This window comes from Poecilia latipinna, unplaced genomic scaffold (assembly GCF_001443285.1).
Source record: "Poecilia latipinna isolate Pla-1442-1.1 unplaced genomic scaffold, P_latipinna-1.0 Scaffold1330, whole genome shotgun sequence".
Taxonomy (NCBI): Eukaryota; Metazoa; Chordata; class Actinopteri; order Cyprinodontiformes; family Poeciliidae; genus Poecilia; species Poecilia latipinna.
This window is the reverse complement of record NW_015113946.1, coordinates 166421-181319: the sequence shown is the minus strand read 5'-3', so window position 1 is coordinate 181319 and position 14899 is coordinate 166421. Positions and strand designations below refer to the sequence as shown.

Here is a 14899-nt window from a genome sequence, read left to right as displayed (position 1 = left end):
AAAAAAAAAAAAAAAGGAGGGAAACACCCACACCGTTTGGGTTTTTCTTGATACCAACATCAACACAATAAATAACTATTTCCTGCAAGTGTCAGGATTTTGGGTTGTTTTATAGTTTTGATAAATCATTGTCTTACTCTTGTTTTGATTTAGATCCTCTTTGCCTCTGTTTTACCTTAGGTCAGTCCATTCTTACTTATTTTATATTATATCTACTCTTTATCATTTATTTATCGTCATGTTTCTCTCTCTCTCTCTCTCTCTGGAGAGATTACCGGAGAAACCTCCTGCTGGTTTCTCCAGTAATCCTCATGTACCCTATCCCCCGTTCGTTCCCACTCTCGCTTGTTGATTGTAAATCATGTATTCTGATATTTTTAAAGTAAATTATTCACCTTCACTTGCCTCCTTTGCCTGTTCTACATTGTGGACTGGGTCCATCATCGTCTCTATCGCACATTATTGGAGCTTGTTAACATGGAATGAAGTTTAGCTACAACAAGTTCCGTTCCCGACTGGTCTCACCTTTAGCATATCTCACGCAAATCTCACTCTGCCTCCAAAACAGAGGAGAGGGAACTCCTGTTTCTGTGCTGAAGTGGCTGGGAACAACATAATAAGTGCAGACACACATGCCAAATTGGGACAAAGCCTCTAACACGGCGGGGATGGACAACAAAAGGAGGCTGTGAAAAGTTTGTAATCTAGCTGAACGGAGTAAATCAGAGGATACGCAGATCCTCTTCATCTTGTCCAAATCTGGCTCTTTCTATATCCGTTCCCGTCTCTTTCTGTCTGCTCTGCTCTCTGTTCCCCTTTGTCAAGCAGCTCATTGTTCAGTCAGCTGAAAGCTATTTTCAAATGCCACACAGCCAACTGCATCAATGGCAAGCTAAATCTTGAACGCGCTTGTGCTCATACGCACCGTTTGCTTCATTGAGCAAGAAATGACTGTGGATGTTCCGATTAACCACACACATCTCCTCCAAAATGTCACATTGTGATGCCTCAGAAAGTAGCAATTTTAACACAAACCAAACTACCAAACATAAAGAGGATGCATGTATGCTGAAACAGTGCTCATGTATTTGAATGTACGTACTCCTCTTTATGTGTCGTCTCACCCTTTTCCTAGCAATGCTTGGGCCTTTGCTGCTTTAATGACCCGACGTCTCAGTGGGTGACATTAAAGTTTCATCTGACCTCGTCTGAAAAATGAATTCCCTTAAGCAAGTCTCTTGTCTGCTCCAGTGAAGCTGTTTATTGTCCATCAGGAAGGCATCATGACTCTGGAAAGACGCTGCCTGAAGGTTTCATGAAGTCTGCGCTTAATCAGAACTCGTGCATGCTCCGCTGAAATATCTACATACACTATATTAAAACCCCCACAGCACAACTCCATTGTTCTCACTGTCTGACATTATAAACTTTTCCTGTTTCAAGTCAGTGAGGATTACCCAAGTAAATTATTTCTATTAAATGTCTGAATCATAAAAGAAATATTTTTTTTAGGGAATTTTGCATTGCTTTCTTTTCATACAGGAAAACTGCTGTGATTTGAGCCATTTGGGAAAGCCCAGATTATGTTTCCATGTTCTTTGTAAGACACAACTGGGTTCATTAATAACATTAATTTTTCTTACATGGTGGCCGACCTGTGGAGGTATTTTAAGGCAAGACTTCTGACACGCTCCTTCACAGTGTGGCATCATGGGAAATCAAAGCAAATCAGCCAAGACGCCACAAAGAGAATCGTGGATATTTACAAGTATTGCTCATTTTAGGATACAACTTTGTGCCAACTTTATCTGCTCTATTAGACGCAAATATGAACATCGTGAAAACATTAAAGACCAGACAAAAGCAGAAGACCTTGGAATCTGGTTGAACCTGGTACGAGTTTTATTTGTCCTGCTAAAACGGTCTGAAAGGCCTGACTACAGTTCAGAAATATAAATTGTCAATTGAGCTTTTGTTTTTTTTGTTTTTGAAGTGGGCTTTAATATGCATCTCCATTTATGCAAGTAAACAAGTTCATGTTGCAGTCAGAAATTAGCAAAAATAATCCTGAATTCATGACTATGTCCTGAACCTTCAGACTGCATCCAGTCAGATTAGAGGTTGTCAAATCGTGACAAGGATAAGAGTAGATAAAGAAGAACTGTTGCCAGCAGACATGAAACAGGAAGCAAGATGCATGCAGGTTGAAAGAATCAAATTCCTCACAATATTATTTCACTGTTTTCTTCTAAATCCTGATGCAGCAACACCAGCACCAATGGAGTTGACTGGTGTTAGAACCGACAACCCTGATTGGCTAATGAGGGCCTGGAAGACATTTTATGTTGTTTTTGATCCATGAAAAAAAAAAAAAAACACAAATGCTCTTCTTTGCTTAAATGGCAATTAAAGTTGAGCAAAGCGTTGCTCATTCAAGTTGCAGGGACACATTGGGACACAATGCTCCTCACACGGTGGGGCTGGGTGTTGACAGTAAGTTTGCATAATCCCAACGTTTACCCCTCCTACTTTAGGGTTTAGGGAGGATTTTCTATAATTAATTACGCTTTTTTACGAGAACAGACCCCATAATCCGCTGAAACTGCCTTGCATACATTGTGGCTTTTGCAGTAATAGACTAGCAGGATCAAGAACTGAAGCTGTGCTATTCTAACGGACAGCAGCACCATCCTGTGGCTACAGAGAATAATAATTAACATTCTCTGTAGGTCTGGATTAAGACCTAAAATCAGAAGTTCATACTCTTTTGTAACAATAAGGGTAAAAGTCTTTATTTCACTCATCTTTATTTTTTTACTTATTTGCTTTTTCATTCTTGTACCTGTAGACTTTTTGCAGAATCTTGTCTCTATCTTATAACTCTCCCTTATAGCTTAGAACTATGTTTTTGTGACGAGTTTCCAGCTAAAACAAAGAAACTATTCTTCTTCCAGGATAAACACGCTCCACCATTGAATACAACTTCAGTTAAAAACTAAGGAAATAAATATCTGTACTACTCAAAATGTTCCCCTTTTTTTAACCAGCCTGAAAACAAAGTTATTTTTAAAGTCGTACTAATTAGATTAAACACAACAAACTCCCACACATTCATTTAATGAATGTACATATAAAGCTACAGCATATTCTGTAGTATTCTGCTCTCTGTTGCATTCAGGTGTAATGTTTGAATCACCTTTTTATTTGTGTTTTTTTTACTACCACACTAGTTGATCTATTATTATCATCATAAGCACATCTATATTTAATTACAATGGTATGAGAAAAAAACATTTACATTTGAATATACTCAGTACATAGAAGTACCTGGCATTATTAATTAAATGCAGCAATTAATTGATCATCAGCAGGTGTGAGTGAGTCAAGAAATCTAAAAATAAGCTTTATAGAGCTGCAATTGTCAAAATAGAGAAAGGCTGGAAGACATCAGAAGCATGGCCATGAATCAGGACAATAATCATAAAAACAGCAGCAAATCTACATATTAAAAGGAAAACATACCCCTTGCTAAAATGGCCAGTCAAAACTTTGACTTTGTTTCATTTGGTTTATGTGGCCCCCAATTATCATGAAATGTCATCTTTAGACCCTTTACAAGACAAATAGGACCAATTCAGATGCATTTCTGAAAATCAATTTAAAGAAAATTGAATTAGTTACAATATTTAATTTTAAGCATTTTAAATTAAATTGTATAAAAATATAATAATTGCATCAATCATATTCAGGCAAATACGATCCAATAATTTCAACTTATTTAATTACATGCAATCCAATTCAACTGTGATTATTACGCACAAAGTCAAATTCACTTAGTTCCAGCGATGTGGAAAACCGCCTAATCATCAGTCCTTACAATAATTACGGTATATACCTCGTTGGCAGCTCTGGCCATATTTATCACCAGTTTTCCTTATCAATTATAGTGTAATTTTCCTAAATTAACCGATTTACAGTATCTTGGAAGCACTAGAACGCACCTATGTTCCTTCACTATACTCAATATGAAACGCATTGATTGGCCTAATTGCTTTTTTGTTTAGTTTTTTCAACAATGACGCTGAACGCACCGTGAGCCTCAGTGCTGCTCTCCGCTCTCTCCTCTCATCCTTTTGTGTGCTGTGTCCAATCAGCGCGCAGACGCGGCTTGCTGCCCGCTAATTGGCTGGAAAGGAGGAAGATGCAGCGTCCAGAGAGGATACACTGAGGACTTTTTTTTAAAGCGTCCTATTGATGTGATTCTGGTCTGAAATGCCGTGACTGCTCGCGATTTTTAGTGTGTACAGTGCTGGGATTATTACCCCCACCCCACGGGGTGTTTGGTAACCTTTGCTTCAATTCCAGCTTTGGCTGCGTTTTGTTTGTTTATCTGGATCGTTTGATGTGATGTCGGCCTCTCGCGCTCCGTTTCCTGAAATCACGTCCGACAAAATGTAGCTCCGGGTTGTTTGCTGTGGTGGCTTTGTCTGTAAAAGGTAAGACACGTTTTAAGCAGGCCTTGAACACTCTAAAAATCTCCTCCTTCTAGATTTTAGTGGGAATTTATTGGCGACCTCCCACAAATATGGCCACTTCCGTCTGTGCAGTTAATTTGAATTTGAGGATTTACCCTTGCTATGTGTTTATGATTCACATTTCACATCATCTCACTTTTGTCGTTTTTAATATGTTTCATGCGGACTGTCTGCCATAGAACAACAGGCAAGAGGAAAGAAAAACAATGTTAAAATAAAATAGATAACATTAAAAATAACTAATAATAATAATAATAATAATAATAAATCTGTTTCTAATTTCATGCAAGTCTTTAGGGGCATGTGTCTCCCAGCTTTGCATGTTGAGTTAAAATTGTGTCTGAAAATAGCAATTTTCAAGTCCTTCTGACACATTTGTTGGATGTTTCAATTTCCAAGAACCTCCAGGAGTCTTGCAGGTTTTCCTCCAGGATTTCCATCCACACTAACCAGTCTCCCTGTTCATGCACTGCAAAAACACCAAACCTTGAATATTCCCTATTCTACTGGTAAATGTGTTTCCTTTATAACATCCAATTTCTAAGAACATATTCCTTCATGTTTCCTGTGACTGATGCCAAGCGAGTGGTTGTTGTCACCGTAGCTTACCAGCAGAGCGCACCTACAAAATAAGAGCAGTTCCCCCCCAAAACAGTTGGTGGCAGCAGTGACAAATTTCTAAACAGCATATATTTATAAATATAGGGGACTATTTATTCGCTTCAAGAAAATATTTCTGTATTTAGTGAATTGAAAAATAAATTTGTTTTGGTCCAAAGTGGCTCTGTTGTTGGCCACCCCTAGGTGGACATTTTCTAGATGGTTTTTATTTAGGGGTATCAGAGAAAAAGGGCCGCATAAAACAGTAAAGGCGTGTCACAACTTTCAGATTTTTAGTGATTCAAATTTTGAAAATATTGTAATTTTTCCTCTCACTCTTCAATTCTAAGTTAACTTATGGTGGCCCAGAAACACACGATTCATTTTGGAAGCATAATAATTTCAGAAAACAAAAACCTGGAATAAGTTCACAGGAAGTTACACGACAACAAATTCCTGCTTTTTTACTGCTGAGTAAAACACTGTTGAAGATCCAGGCGGCCTTCTCGTTGTTCCAGGTGTTGCTGTCCGAACAATGCGTGAAAGATGTCTGACGTTGAGAGCACGTATGCGGACTTCATCGCCTCTGGCAGGACGGGCCGCCGGAACGCCCTGCACGACATCCTGCAGAGTCCCACCGACCCTGACGGGCGAGAGCTGCCCCTCACCCTGTCTCTGTCCCAGCTGCACATCAACGCTGGAGGAGGAGGTAAATTAATCCACTATGTCTCTGTGTCAGTCTAGATTAAACAGACAGACAATGATGTTTAATGGTGCAGTTTTACGCAAAAAAAAAAATCTGAGGTTTACATTATGTTGTAATGTTTTTCCCTTCATCAGAAACAAAAAAATAAAATCCTCGGAGTGTTGCTTTGATTGTAATCTCCCGTGGCAACCATTGCTTCCGCCTCGCAGAGAGCCCCAGATCCCACGACTTTCTCACTCAGCTCTTTCAGACTAGCCGTCGGCAGTTTAGCAGACACCTGGTGGAGCTGTGGCAGCAGCTGAACTCATTTTACGAGCTACGACTCAGAGCAACGCTGGTAAAAAAGTTGTTAAGATTTGATGACTTCCTAAAGATGGAGTTTCAGAAAGAGCGGGAGTTTCTTAAAGAGACAGAAACCCAATTTCAAGATGTTTTTTTAAGTTGTATTTGACATATGTACCATTTTTTTAAACAACTGCTGGTGACATACTTACCTGATTGTGCTATATAATGGAAGACGCATAATACTGGCCCTTTAAAATTGAGTTGATTTTAATTCAGTATGTTTAAAAAAAATTTGACAGACTTTTGATAAAAGAAAAAAATTCATGCTTTTAAGAAAATTTTAAGTGTATCAATTAATCATTATCCGATGGATGAACTCAGTCAACTTTAGAGGACTTCATTGATCATTAACTTGCATTCCTATGGGATGTCAAGGCCTACATCGCACAACCGTGTCATTAACCGAGTCCAGTGGCTTTTCCAAATGGAGGAAGAAAACATAGGAGGCGTAGTTTGCTTGGTCCAGAGTGTGAACGTTCTTCACTTCTTCCGCAGACGAAGAAGACGCCGAGGACAGCCACAGCTCCTCTGCCTCAGCCCAGCGAGACGCAGCGCAGAGGAACAGCTAAGCTCCCACGTCCCCGCTCCACCAGACGGCGCGCCGCGGGACGGATTAAAGTCTCCGTCACAGTGGACCTGTTCGCTCGAAACAGTCCGGCGGCTGGAGGCTAGGACCATCGCCGCGGATACGCCTTCAAGCAGAGCCTTCGCCCCTGCTGAGGCGTCGAGATGCGATCGCTCGGTGCATCTTGCGAAGTGGAACGACTGATGCTTTTCAGAGTCGGGAGTACACAAGTGGTAGTTTTTTTTGTTTTTTTTTTCTTTTCAAACAAATTTAGCTTTCAGTCTTTGTGGTTCAATACACACACAGGCTGAAGGACTGAAAGGAGGGAGAAAATGGTGCTCTGTAATAGTCCGAGCAGTTTGTAGGACCACTGAGACATGCTGGTATAATGGGTCACAGTGGGAGTAGCATGATTGTAGAAGCAGTGGTGCCGATAGAGGCTGTATATTGCCAGTTAATGGTTTGTGCTTCCTTTGAGCCGACGCTAAAGCAGAGAGACATGGACTCAGCTGCAGCCGAACTGAAACACGGAGCTTTGGAAGTTCGATTCATGCCGAATTGTTTCCGCAGAGAACGAGATGTTCCAGAAGAAGAGTGACGTGACGCGTCCTTTAAAATGCGTATCTTTATTTTTTACACGTTTACAGTAATAATGCAAGTATTATCACAGCCTTACATGAGTAGTTTGTCAGGTTCGGAAATGCGTTTATTCAGTTTTGCGCTGCGTTAGAGAAGAAGAAAAGTCAAATTTTAGAGAAGAATCAAGCTCATCGGTTCACAAAAGCATCAAAACCCCACTGCTTTCACATTTGCTTGAAGATTATATATCTGGATACAGGTCAAGGGTCAAGGGTCAGTCTCATTTAATAAAAAAAAAAGAGGAAAAAAATAATAATACAATAATAATTAAAAAAAATTATTTCACTATTTATCCTATCAACCAAAAAAAAAGCTTTCTTTTTTTTTCTTTTTTGCAAAAATACTCCTAGTCACAAATACACTTTCAACTTCTGAAGAACGAATAAGGCCGCTGCTCCTGTGTTACTGAATACAAATGAGACTCAGGGAAGTCATTTTGTGTGCTAAAAACATCGTGATGCATAAAAAGGGCTAATCTGTGACCTTTTAGGTGCTGACGGAAAGTTAATTATGCAACCATCTGTGATTGTGGCTTCGCTTTTCAATACATGTTAATTTGGTTAAAGCACTTATTGATATTCTTAGTTCACAAAGCTAAAAAAAATGCTTATTAAAAGAGACAGAATGCCACTGTGGGGTGTAGATTGTGCTTCAGATCATACATGGATTATTAGAGAATTATTTTTGTTAATGTATACCACACTTGGATTCAATGTAAACCATTAAATCAGTGGGGTCAGCTCTTCTTTTAGACTTCAATACCTACCGACTTCCGTTTCAACCCAAGGAGTCGCCACCTTCTGGCAGTAAGGAAGAATGCACTTTCAGGCCCGTCTGTAGTACTGCCTTGTTAAATTAGAAACGTTACCACTGTGTCTTCTTGGCGTGGTTTTTTTGTTGTTTTCTCTACTGATTTGCACAATAAAAGTAACACTTCCTTATTCCGAAAAGGTAATAAAACACAATGTGATTTTTCTTCTGACCTTTGAGATGCAATTCACTTTATTTTTCAGGGTGAGTCACATTTACAGCCAGATTGTCTTTCCTGGTAGGACACTGTCCATGCATTTTGACTGGCCTGTAGAGTCTTTCCTTTCTTTTCACCCCCCCCACCTCCCCCACTGATAGTTTCTGTCCACTTGTTTCCTGGTCCAAAGAGCAACACGTTTAATTTTTATTATTTTAGAGGACAGGTGCAGATCACCTCAGCTGCAGTGGTGTCTCTCTTTTCTTCTTCTTCTTCCTCTCAGTGGTAAGCGCGGTGGCCAAAAACCGACAAACTACTCCTAAATGTAAATATGCAACAGTCAGCAGATCTTCCAGGAACACTAACTCGTGTGTGTTTGTGCGAATGTTTGGCTGAATAGCATTCCTGCTCATTTGTATAAAAATGTGATACAAGCTCATTATTTGTATAAATCCATCTGCATGTGTCCTTCCACCCCCACACACACCACAGCCCCCCCAACCCCCCTTCACTACAGCTTCAACTCTGACTCCTATACCACGACGATACTGTAGAGAGCAAACATACTGTAGCTCTCATGTTGTTTGATTTGTGAGTCATTTCTAATTCTGCTCGTCATAATTCCACATGTAGAATATTTGCATGGTTTCCTCTTTCTTTCAGACTCTCTGTAAGTATATTTTCTATTTCCTATGTTAAACAAAGTTTAATAAATGATCAATAAAAGAAAAGAGGAGTCTGGGGGAGAAAGTTACTTGTGTTGTTGCAGTTCCACAGCTCGACCAGCAGGGAGCGTGGAGGCAGAATTGAGAATAAAGACACAGTTCCTTTGAAAAGTTTTTATTTTCACTTTGCGCCATGCTACACTGATAGATTTCAATGTATTTATTTGGGAGTTTGACACAGATTTGTGCATTGTTATGAAGTGGAAGGAAAAGATTCATGGGTCTTTTTTATTTTTACAAATGAAAATCTGAATGGTGCGGTGTGAAAAAAACAAAAGCCTCAACACAGTGACTCTTGAGGACTGGAGTTACACACCGCTATCAATCCGTTTTCCCCGTTTGACTGTGATCCGCTTCTCTGTTTAACCTAAAGAAAGGCATGATGCTGCCACCACCGTGTGTCCGCCCTGAGCGGGTGTCAAGTTTGATTTCTGCATCTTGCAAAACTTTTAGGCAATCATATGAAGCTCAAACAGAACATAATAAAGTTTTTCTTTGTACTAAAACATGGAAAAGTTTAAAAGGGGGATTGAATACTTTAGCAAGGCATTGAGGAGAATTATTTGGAGGTTTTAAAAAGGTCCCATTTAACACGAGGTGTTTGGCAAATGGAATCTGTTGCTGCAGATTCTATGAGAAATGCAGCGTGTGTGTGTGTGTGTGTGTCAGTTGCTGATTATGCAAATAATCATTAGACAATTGTACCAGGAAGTTTGGGTAAGATAGAAAAATCCCCAAGCAGCTACTCTGAGTTCCTCATTCTGCCGTAGCTGTCCACGACGGCCATGTGACCCTCTTGTCATGCTGTGCGTGTGTGTCAGTGTGTGTCAGCGCTCGAATGAATAGGACGAAGGGCAATTCTGAGGAATAGAAAAAAAAGAAGAAAAAAAAAAGTTAAGGAACTTCTACAGACTGGAAAACAACGCGGTCGCTTTACTTCACCAGGGATACGGAGGTAAGACACCGCTGGGGGTCAAATGTGTTTAAAATCAGTTTGTTGAATTGAAATTTTTTGCATTAAATAGTTGGATTGTTAGATAAAGTAATGTGTTAATAGATGCCAAGTTTGCAAAAACGACCAGCCTTTTTCTTAAGAGTTTCTGAATGAAACCTTAAGTTGTTCATCTCGAAGACGCCTGCATGTCGTCCCGTCTTTCCCTGCCTTTCTCATGGGAGCGCTGCTAAAAGCAGGTTGTGCGTTGGTCACGGTGTGGCACACGGGAGAGCGAGCGCAGGCTCCACATCTCGACTCTCCGGTTTCCGGCTGTTTACCGCCTGTCATGTTAAAAATACAGCAGAGGCACTGAACCAGCAGCATGAAAAACACACACACACACACACACACACCAGACCCAGCTGCATGTCTCCCTTCGATTTTGCCCACTGCGGTTTTGGTTTCTGAGCTTCCTTTTAATCTTTGTGGCGCTCCTCTGAACATTTGCCCCCCTTGTTCTCTTGTTTAAACATCGGTAATCAGCCAAACTGAGCTCTGCAAACTTCCATGTGGATATTTTAGTGACATCAGTGGACACAAGTTCAGCTCTAGGAAGAACAATGATTCTTTTGAGGTAGTCAAGAATAATAATAATATTTAAAAAAAGAACTTGTTCGATTTTAAGCTTTGCACAAATATTTGTAGATCTGAAGGAAAGATCTGGAAATGTTAGACGCCTTGAAGATGGACTCAGTCACTTGTCGCCGTCACCGGGTCAAAGATTTACCAGATCAGGTGTTTGAGTTCATTGCTACACTGTAAAAGTGAAACTTAAGTTCATTTAAATGTTAGGTTTTTTTTTTTTTTAAATCACAAAAATTTAATTTGTAAGTTTAACACTGTTTTCAATATACTTGATTTTTTTTTTTTTTTTAGTTTAAGTGAATAAAAACTAGTTTGGTGTTTTAACCTGCCAAGTTCAACGCGATCAAATATTTGCAGGTATTTGGTGACTGAAAACAGCCGAATGTGCTCTGATAAACTAATTCATCAAAGTCTAACAGGTTTCTTAAAAATGACCTCAATTAGAAAGATGAACGTTTAAAACCTAGATTTGATCTAGATTTGCTTCCTGTTTAGAATAGGAACAATGAGACGGACGCACCTTTTATTTTGGTGCTTGTAAATGTAATCAATCACATAAATGATGACCTTCGCCCAATATTGCTCATAAATATGAGTTAAACATGGGGGGGGGGGGGGGCAAAAAATTTTTTTTTGTCTTGGAAAAAATATCCAAGCCAACGTAACCCTTTGGTCTCTGATGTCACACATTAAAGAAACTTTTGTACAGTTTTCTTTCTTGATGTGGCATCCCAAGATTATCAGTGATCATCACTTCTAAAATAGTCTAGATGCACCCCTGGAAGGGTTTCTGTGAATTCGGCTTCAACTGCAGGGTGAACAAAAATCGACTAACGTGACATTGGTTCAGAAGGTGCAACGTTTTTAACGTTAATGATTGATAAGGCATGTAAAGACACGCTTCTTTGTGCTAAACTACAGATAAAGAAAGTGATTTATGGCAATTTACAAGGACAACTGAGAAGCATATTTGAAGAATATTAAAGACAAGAACTACACCAAAGTAGTAATGTCAACATTTAAACATCAGGCTAACTGCATTGTTTTCTAACCAGGATCAAATTGGAGTGTATTAAACTGACTTTGAATCAGGGATGAACCGATTGCGTCGACTGTGGGTTTCTGTCCCATAACATATTTTTTAAAAAGCCTGACCAATACTGATTTTTTTTTTTAAATAACTAACGCTGTCATGTGTTAAAAGGTCACACCTGAAATGTTTCAAACTTATCTCGTTGAAAAAACTTGAACAATATCCGTGAAACAACACAAAGTTGATTCAACTGCATGCGAAATAGAGCTTTCAGATCTGGATGAAAAGTCTACACTCGAGGTCCAAATTGCTAAATTAACATTTTAAAAATTAAAACCTGCACAGCAGGTGAGGCTACAGAGACGACTGAGCCTCTTGCCAAAAATAAAGTGCACAGCAGTCGCGGTTGCTTCAATGAAAATCACAATGTTTGAGGTCAGCTGAGGACAAACTAGACCAACAACTTGAGTTTTAGGCTTCTTTGCCCGAGACAAAATGTCCAAATGCAGCAGCTTTGCGGCCACAGCATGTATAGATGTGACGTGGTGGTCGGCGGTTTCAGTCAAACCACACTCACAGCGCAGCGCAAGGGGACAGTGGCTGATTCTTTGCAGACACAGAAGAGATCAGTGGATCAGAGCGAAGTCACATGTAAGTATGTCACCTCAAATTAAGGAAATAATAGGGATTGATTGATTGGGGCACTCCAATTTTAAACCTCTATAATGTGTTTGAATTGACCATCTACTGTAAGATGCTGTGGACTGCGTAACAATTAACTGATTGTATTTTTGAGAACGGAGGAATGGAAAGTTTTCTTGTAACACGTTGGACAGTAACATCAGACCCATCAAATTATTAATGACATTGGAATGTTGACTGCTGTCCTCTAATATCGTATGTTGAAGCAGGAGTATAGTGTGTAACTGACATACTTATGATGAGCATAATCTGAGTCAGTGGGGAAAATATAGATGTTGAGTGCAAGAGGCACAGAAAGGAAACCTTGAGGCACCCCATGTTTGATTTTATTTTTTGTTGTAGGAATTTATAGTTGCTGGATGACACAGAAAGCCTGCTAAGTAAAACCTGAACCAGTTATTAATCAAATGGCACCAAGATAGACTGAAATCAATGTAGTGGTGTGCACAGAAACGCAGCTGTAAGCACTGGAAATATACATACTGCTGAATATTTTTGATCAAATCTGAGTGAATTTGTTCAATCGTTGCCATAAAAAACAATTATTACACTTGACCGATGAAGCACCGTTGTTTTTGTCGGGGGGTTTTTTTTCTCTATGTACAAGAAATGTACAAAATGTTACTTTATGTGATTTTCAAAGTGTGCCGCTTGCACCAGAACATTTCAAGCATAACCTATGCTTAGATGCAACATTCAACGACGCTAAATTGGCTCCAGACTTATTGCTGTCGTCAGGTTCGCTTTGTTAGGCCGGAAGACATGACAATGTTTTAATTGCAGAGGGAGAAAAAAAACAAAAAACAACAAACAAAACATAAAGAGCAAGGATGAATGAATCACACAAGAAGAACAACAAATGCAACAATAATCATATTTCTACATTATGGTAAATGGACTTATTTCATGTTGCGCTTTCATAGTCATAACAACTCAAAGCGATTTGCACTAGAACCACATTCGGCCATCTGCACTAACCAACACACACACGCACACACACACGCACACACAGGCCTTCACTTACCAAAGAACATTGACATGCAGCAGAGAGAAGCTGGAATCAAACCCACGGCTTTGGGACTGCTCTACGGATATACAAACTCACCAACTGCTTTGTGGAAGTAAAGCCGATCATAAATATTTTTATATTGCCACGTCTCATTTCATACTTTAACAAGTTAAAAAGCACTGTCTAATATTTCTAATTTTACATTGGATGTATCTGAATGTTCATCTATTTCTGGTCGTCGTTGCACACAATCATTGTAAACTTCCATTCTCCAACGACTCTACTGACTGTAGTCCTGTTTTAGAGCACCACCACCGTACTTTCTGCTATAAGGTTTTCATAAAGGTTTTTTCATGTATGTTAATATTTTATTATTTTTATTCATTTTAAAATTTGTGAGATATCTGAAGTTTTATGGCTTTTTCTTGAGGATAAAAATGGACCGCAAACCTATGCAGAAAATGCAAAAGCAAAGCAGGTCAATCATGGGCTTTCCATCGCTTTCATCCCTTCTAAGATAAAAAAAAAAAAAAGGTCACTTCCGTAAGAAAGTTACTGTTTATTATCCCGTGGATTATCAAGGGGTGATTAAGTCATATCTGACACTTTTTGTGTGTGTTGGTAGTCTGAATGGTTTAAAGGGCCGTTTTCATGTGCAGCTCCATCTCAACCTTACAGACATAAACATGCAGTGAATAAATCAGTTTTCAATCACTTGTTTTTGGCATTAAAGAGTTGGCACGTTTTCACTCAGGCTCTTTAAATGTACGTATATAGAGCGGCTTTAGATGGAAATCGTAAGGTCCCCTTCGGAAGAGCCACTTTTGCTCAAAGCGCTCCGTCCGTGAGAGGATCTGCAGTTTGGAACTCACTTCCTGTTGACTTAAAGTCCGTAACCAGTTTTAGTACATAAAAAAAATAAATAAAATAAAATAAAAAACACTCTGGTTATGTCAAAAACAGAACTGTATCAATTTTTGATGTTTTATGTTTCACTCTTTGTTTGTATATGTTGTTAACATTATTTTGTGCTATTTTAAATGATTATCACTTCAGTTTTTGAGGTGCTGTTTAAAAGCCCATGAAGGGACAAGTGCTGAGAATTGTAACGCACCTTGACGCAAATATGGGATGCTGCTCAGTTTGTCTGTCGATGCGTGTCTGTCTCTATCAAACTATATATATATATATATATCAATATATATATATATATATATATATATATATATATATATATTCAATTTTAAATTGACATTTTTGACTGTATATAAAATAGACCAGGGTGTATTTGCTAAATTATTGCGAGGTAACGCAAAGGAAATTCCCTGCCCAGACCCCCATGTCCACTAGGGGACGTTTCTGACAGGAAAAATGTTTAAATATTCCAGCCAGTCTTGTGCCAATACGTTTCTGATGGCATGATTTTTTTTTTTTTTTTTTTTGGTGTGGGGGTTTTTTTTTTTTTTTTTTTTTTCCCCTGGGGTCTTTTTTTCC

The 14899-nt window shown here is 39.0% G+C and overlaps 2 protein-coding genes across 5 annotated transcripts in view; both read left to right on the top strand.

The window, feature by feature from the left end:
* Positions 1 to 4186: 4186 nt before the first annotated feature.
* pkia (cAMP-dependent protein kinase inhibitor alpha) lies at positions 4187 to 9088 on the top strand. 2 transcript variants are annotated; one of them, XM_015055681.1, is made up of 3 exons: positions 4187 to 4496; positions 5627 to 5844; positions 6682 to 9088. In XM_015055681.1, the coding sequence occupies exons 2-3, from the start codon at positions 5682 to 5684 to the stop codon at positions 6753 to 6755; spliced, it is 237 nt and encodes a 78-aa protein (XP_014911167.1). In that variant the 5' UTR covers positions 4187 to 4496; positions 5627 to 5681; the 3' UTR covers positions 6756 to 9088. The 2 variants fall into 2 exon arrangements, with proteins under 2 accessions (XP_014911167.1, XP_014911166.1); XM_015055680.1 differs by having other exon boundaries at positions 4190 to 4496; positions 5654 to 5844; positions 6682 to 7628.
* A 664-nt stretch (positions 9089 to 9752) lies between these two features.
* The window catches only part of lyn (LYN proto-oncogene, Src family tyrosine kinase), a 22102-nt gene continuing 16955 nt past the window's right edge, over positions 9753 to 14899 (top strand). Inside the window, exon 1 of one of the 3 annotated variants that reach the window (XM_015055677.1) lies at positions 9753 to 10037. Coding sequence is in view for 1 of the 3 variants with exons in the window: in XM_015055679.1 (XP_014911165.1) it covers positions 12198 to 12349 (152 nt within the window). In the remaining 2 variants the exon portion in view is untranslated. Of the gene's footprint in view, positions 10038 to 12015; positions 12350 to 14899 lie in introns of those variants that run through there. The other 2 variants (XM_015055679.1, XM_015055678.1) reach the window with 2 other exon arrangements.

What these genes read in the sequence shown, in the direction of transcription:
- pkia (XM_015055681.1), top strand. Translation starts at nt 5,682, where the DNA reads ATGTCTGACGTTGAGAGCACGTATGCGGACTTCATCGCCTCTGGCAGG. An exon ending in CATCAACGCTGGAGGAGGAG is followed by an intron (nt 5,845 to 6,681) that starts GTAAATTAATCC and finishes CTTCTTCCGCAG; the next exon opens with ACGAAGAAGACGCCGAGGAC.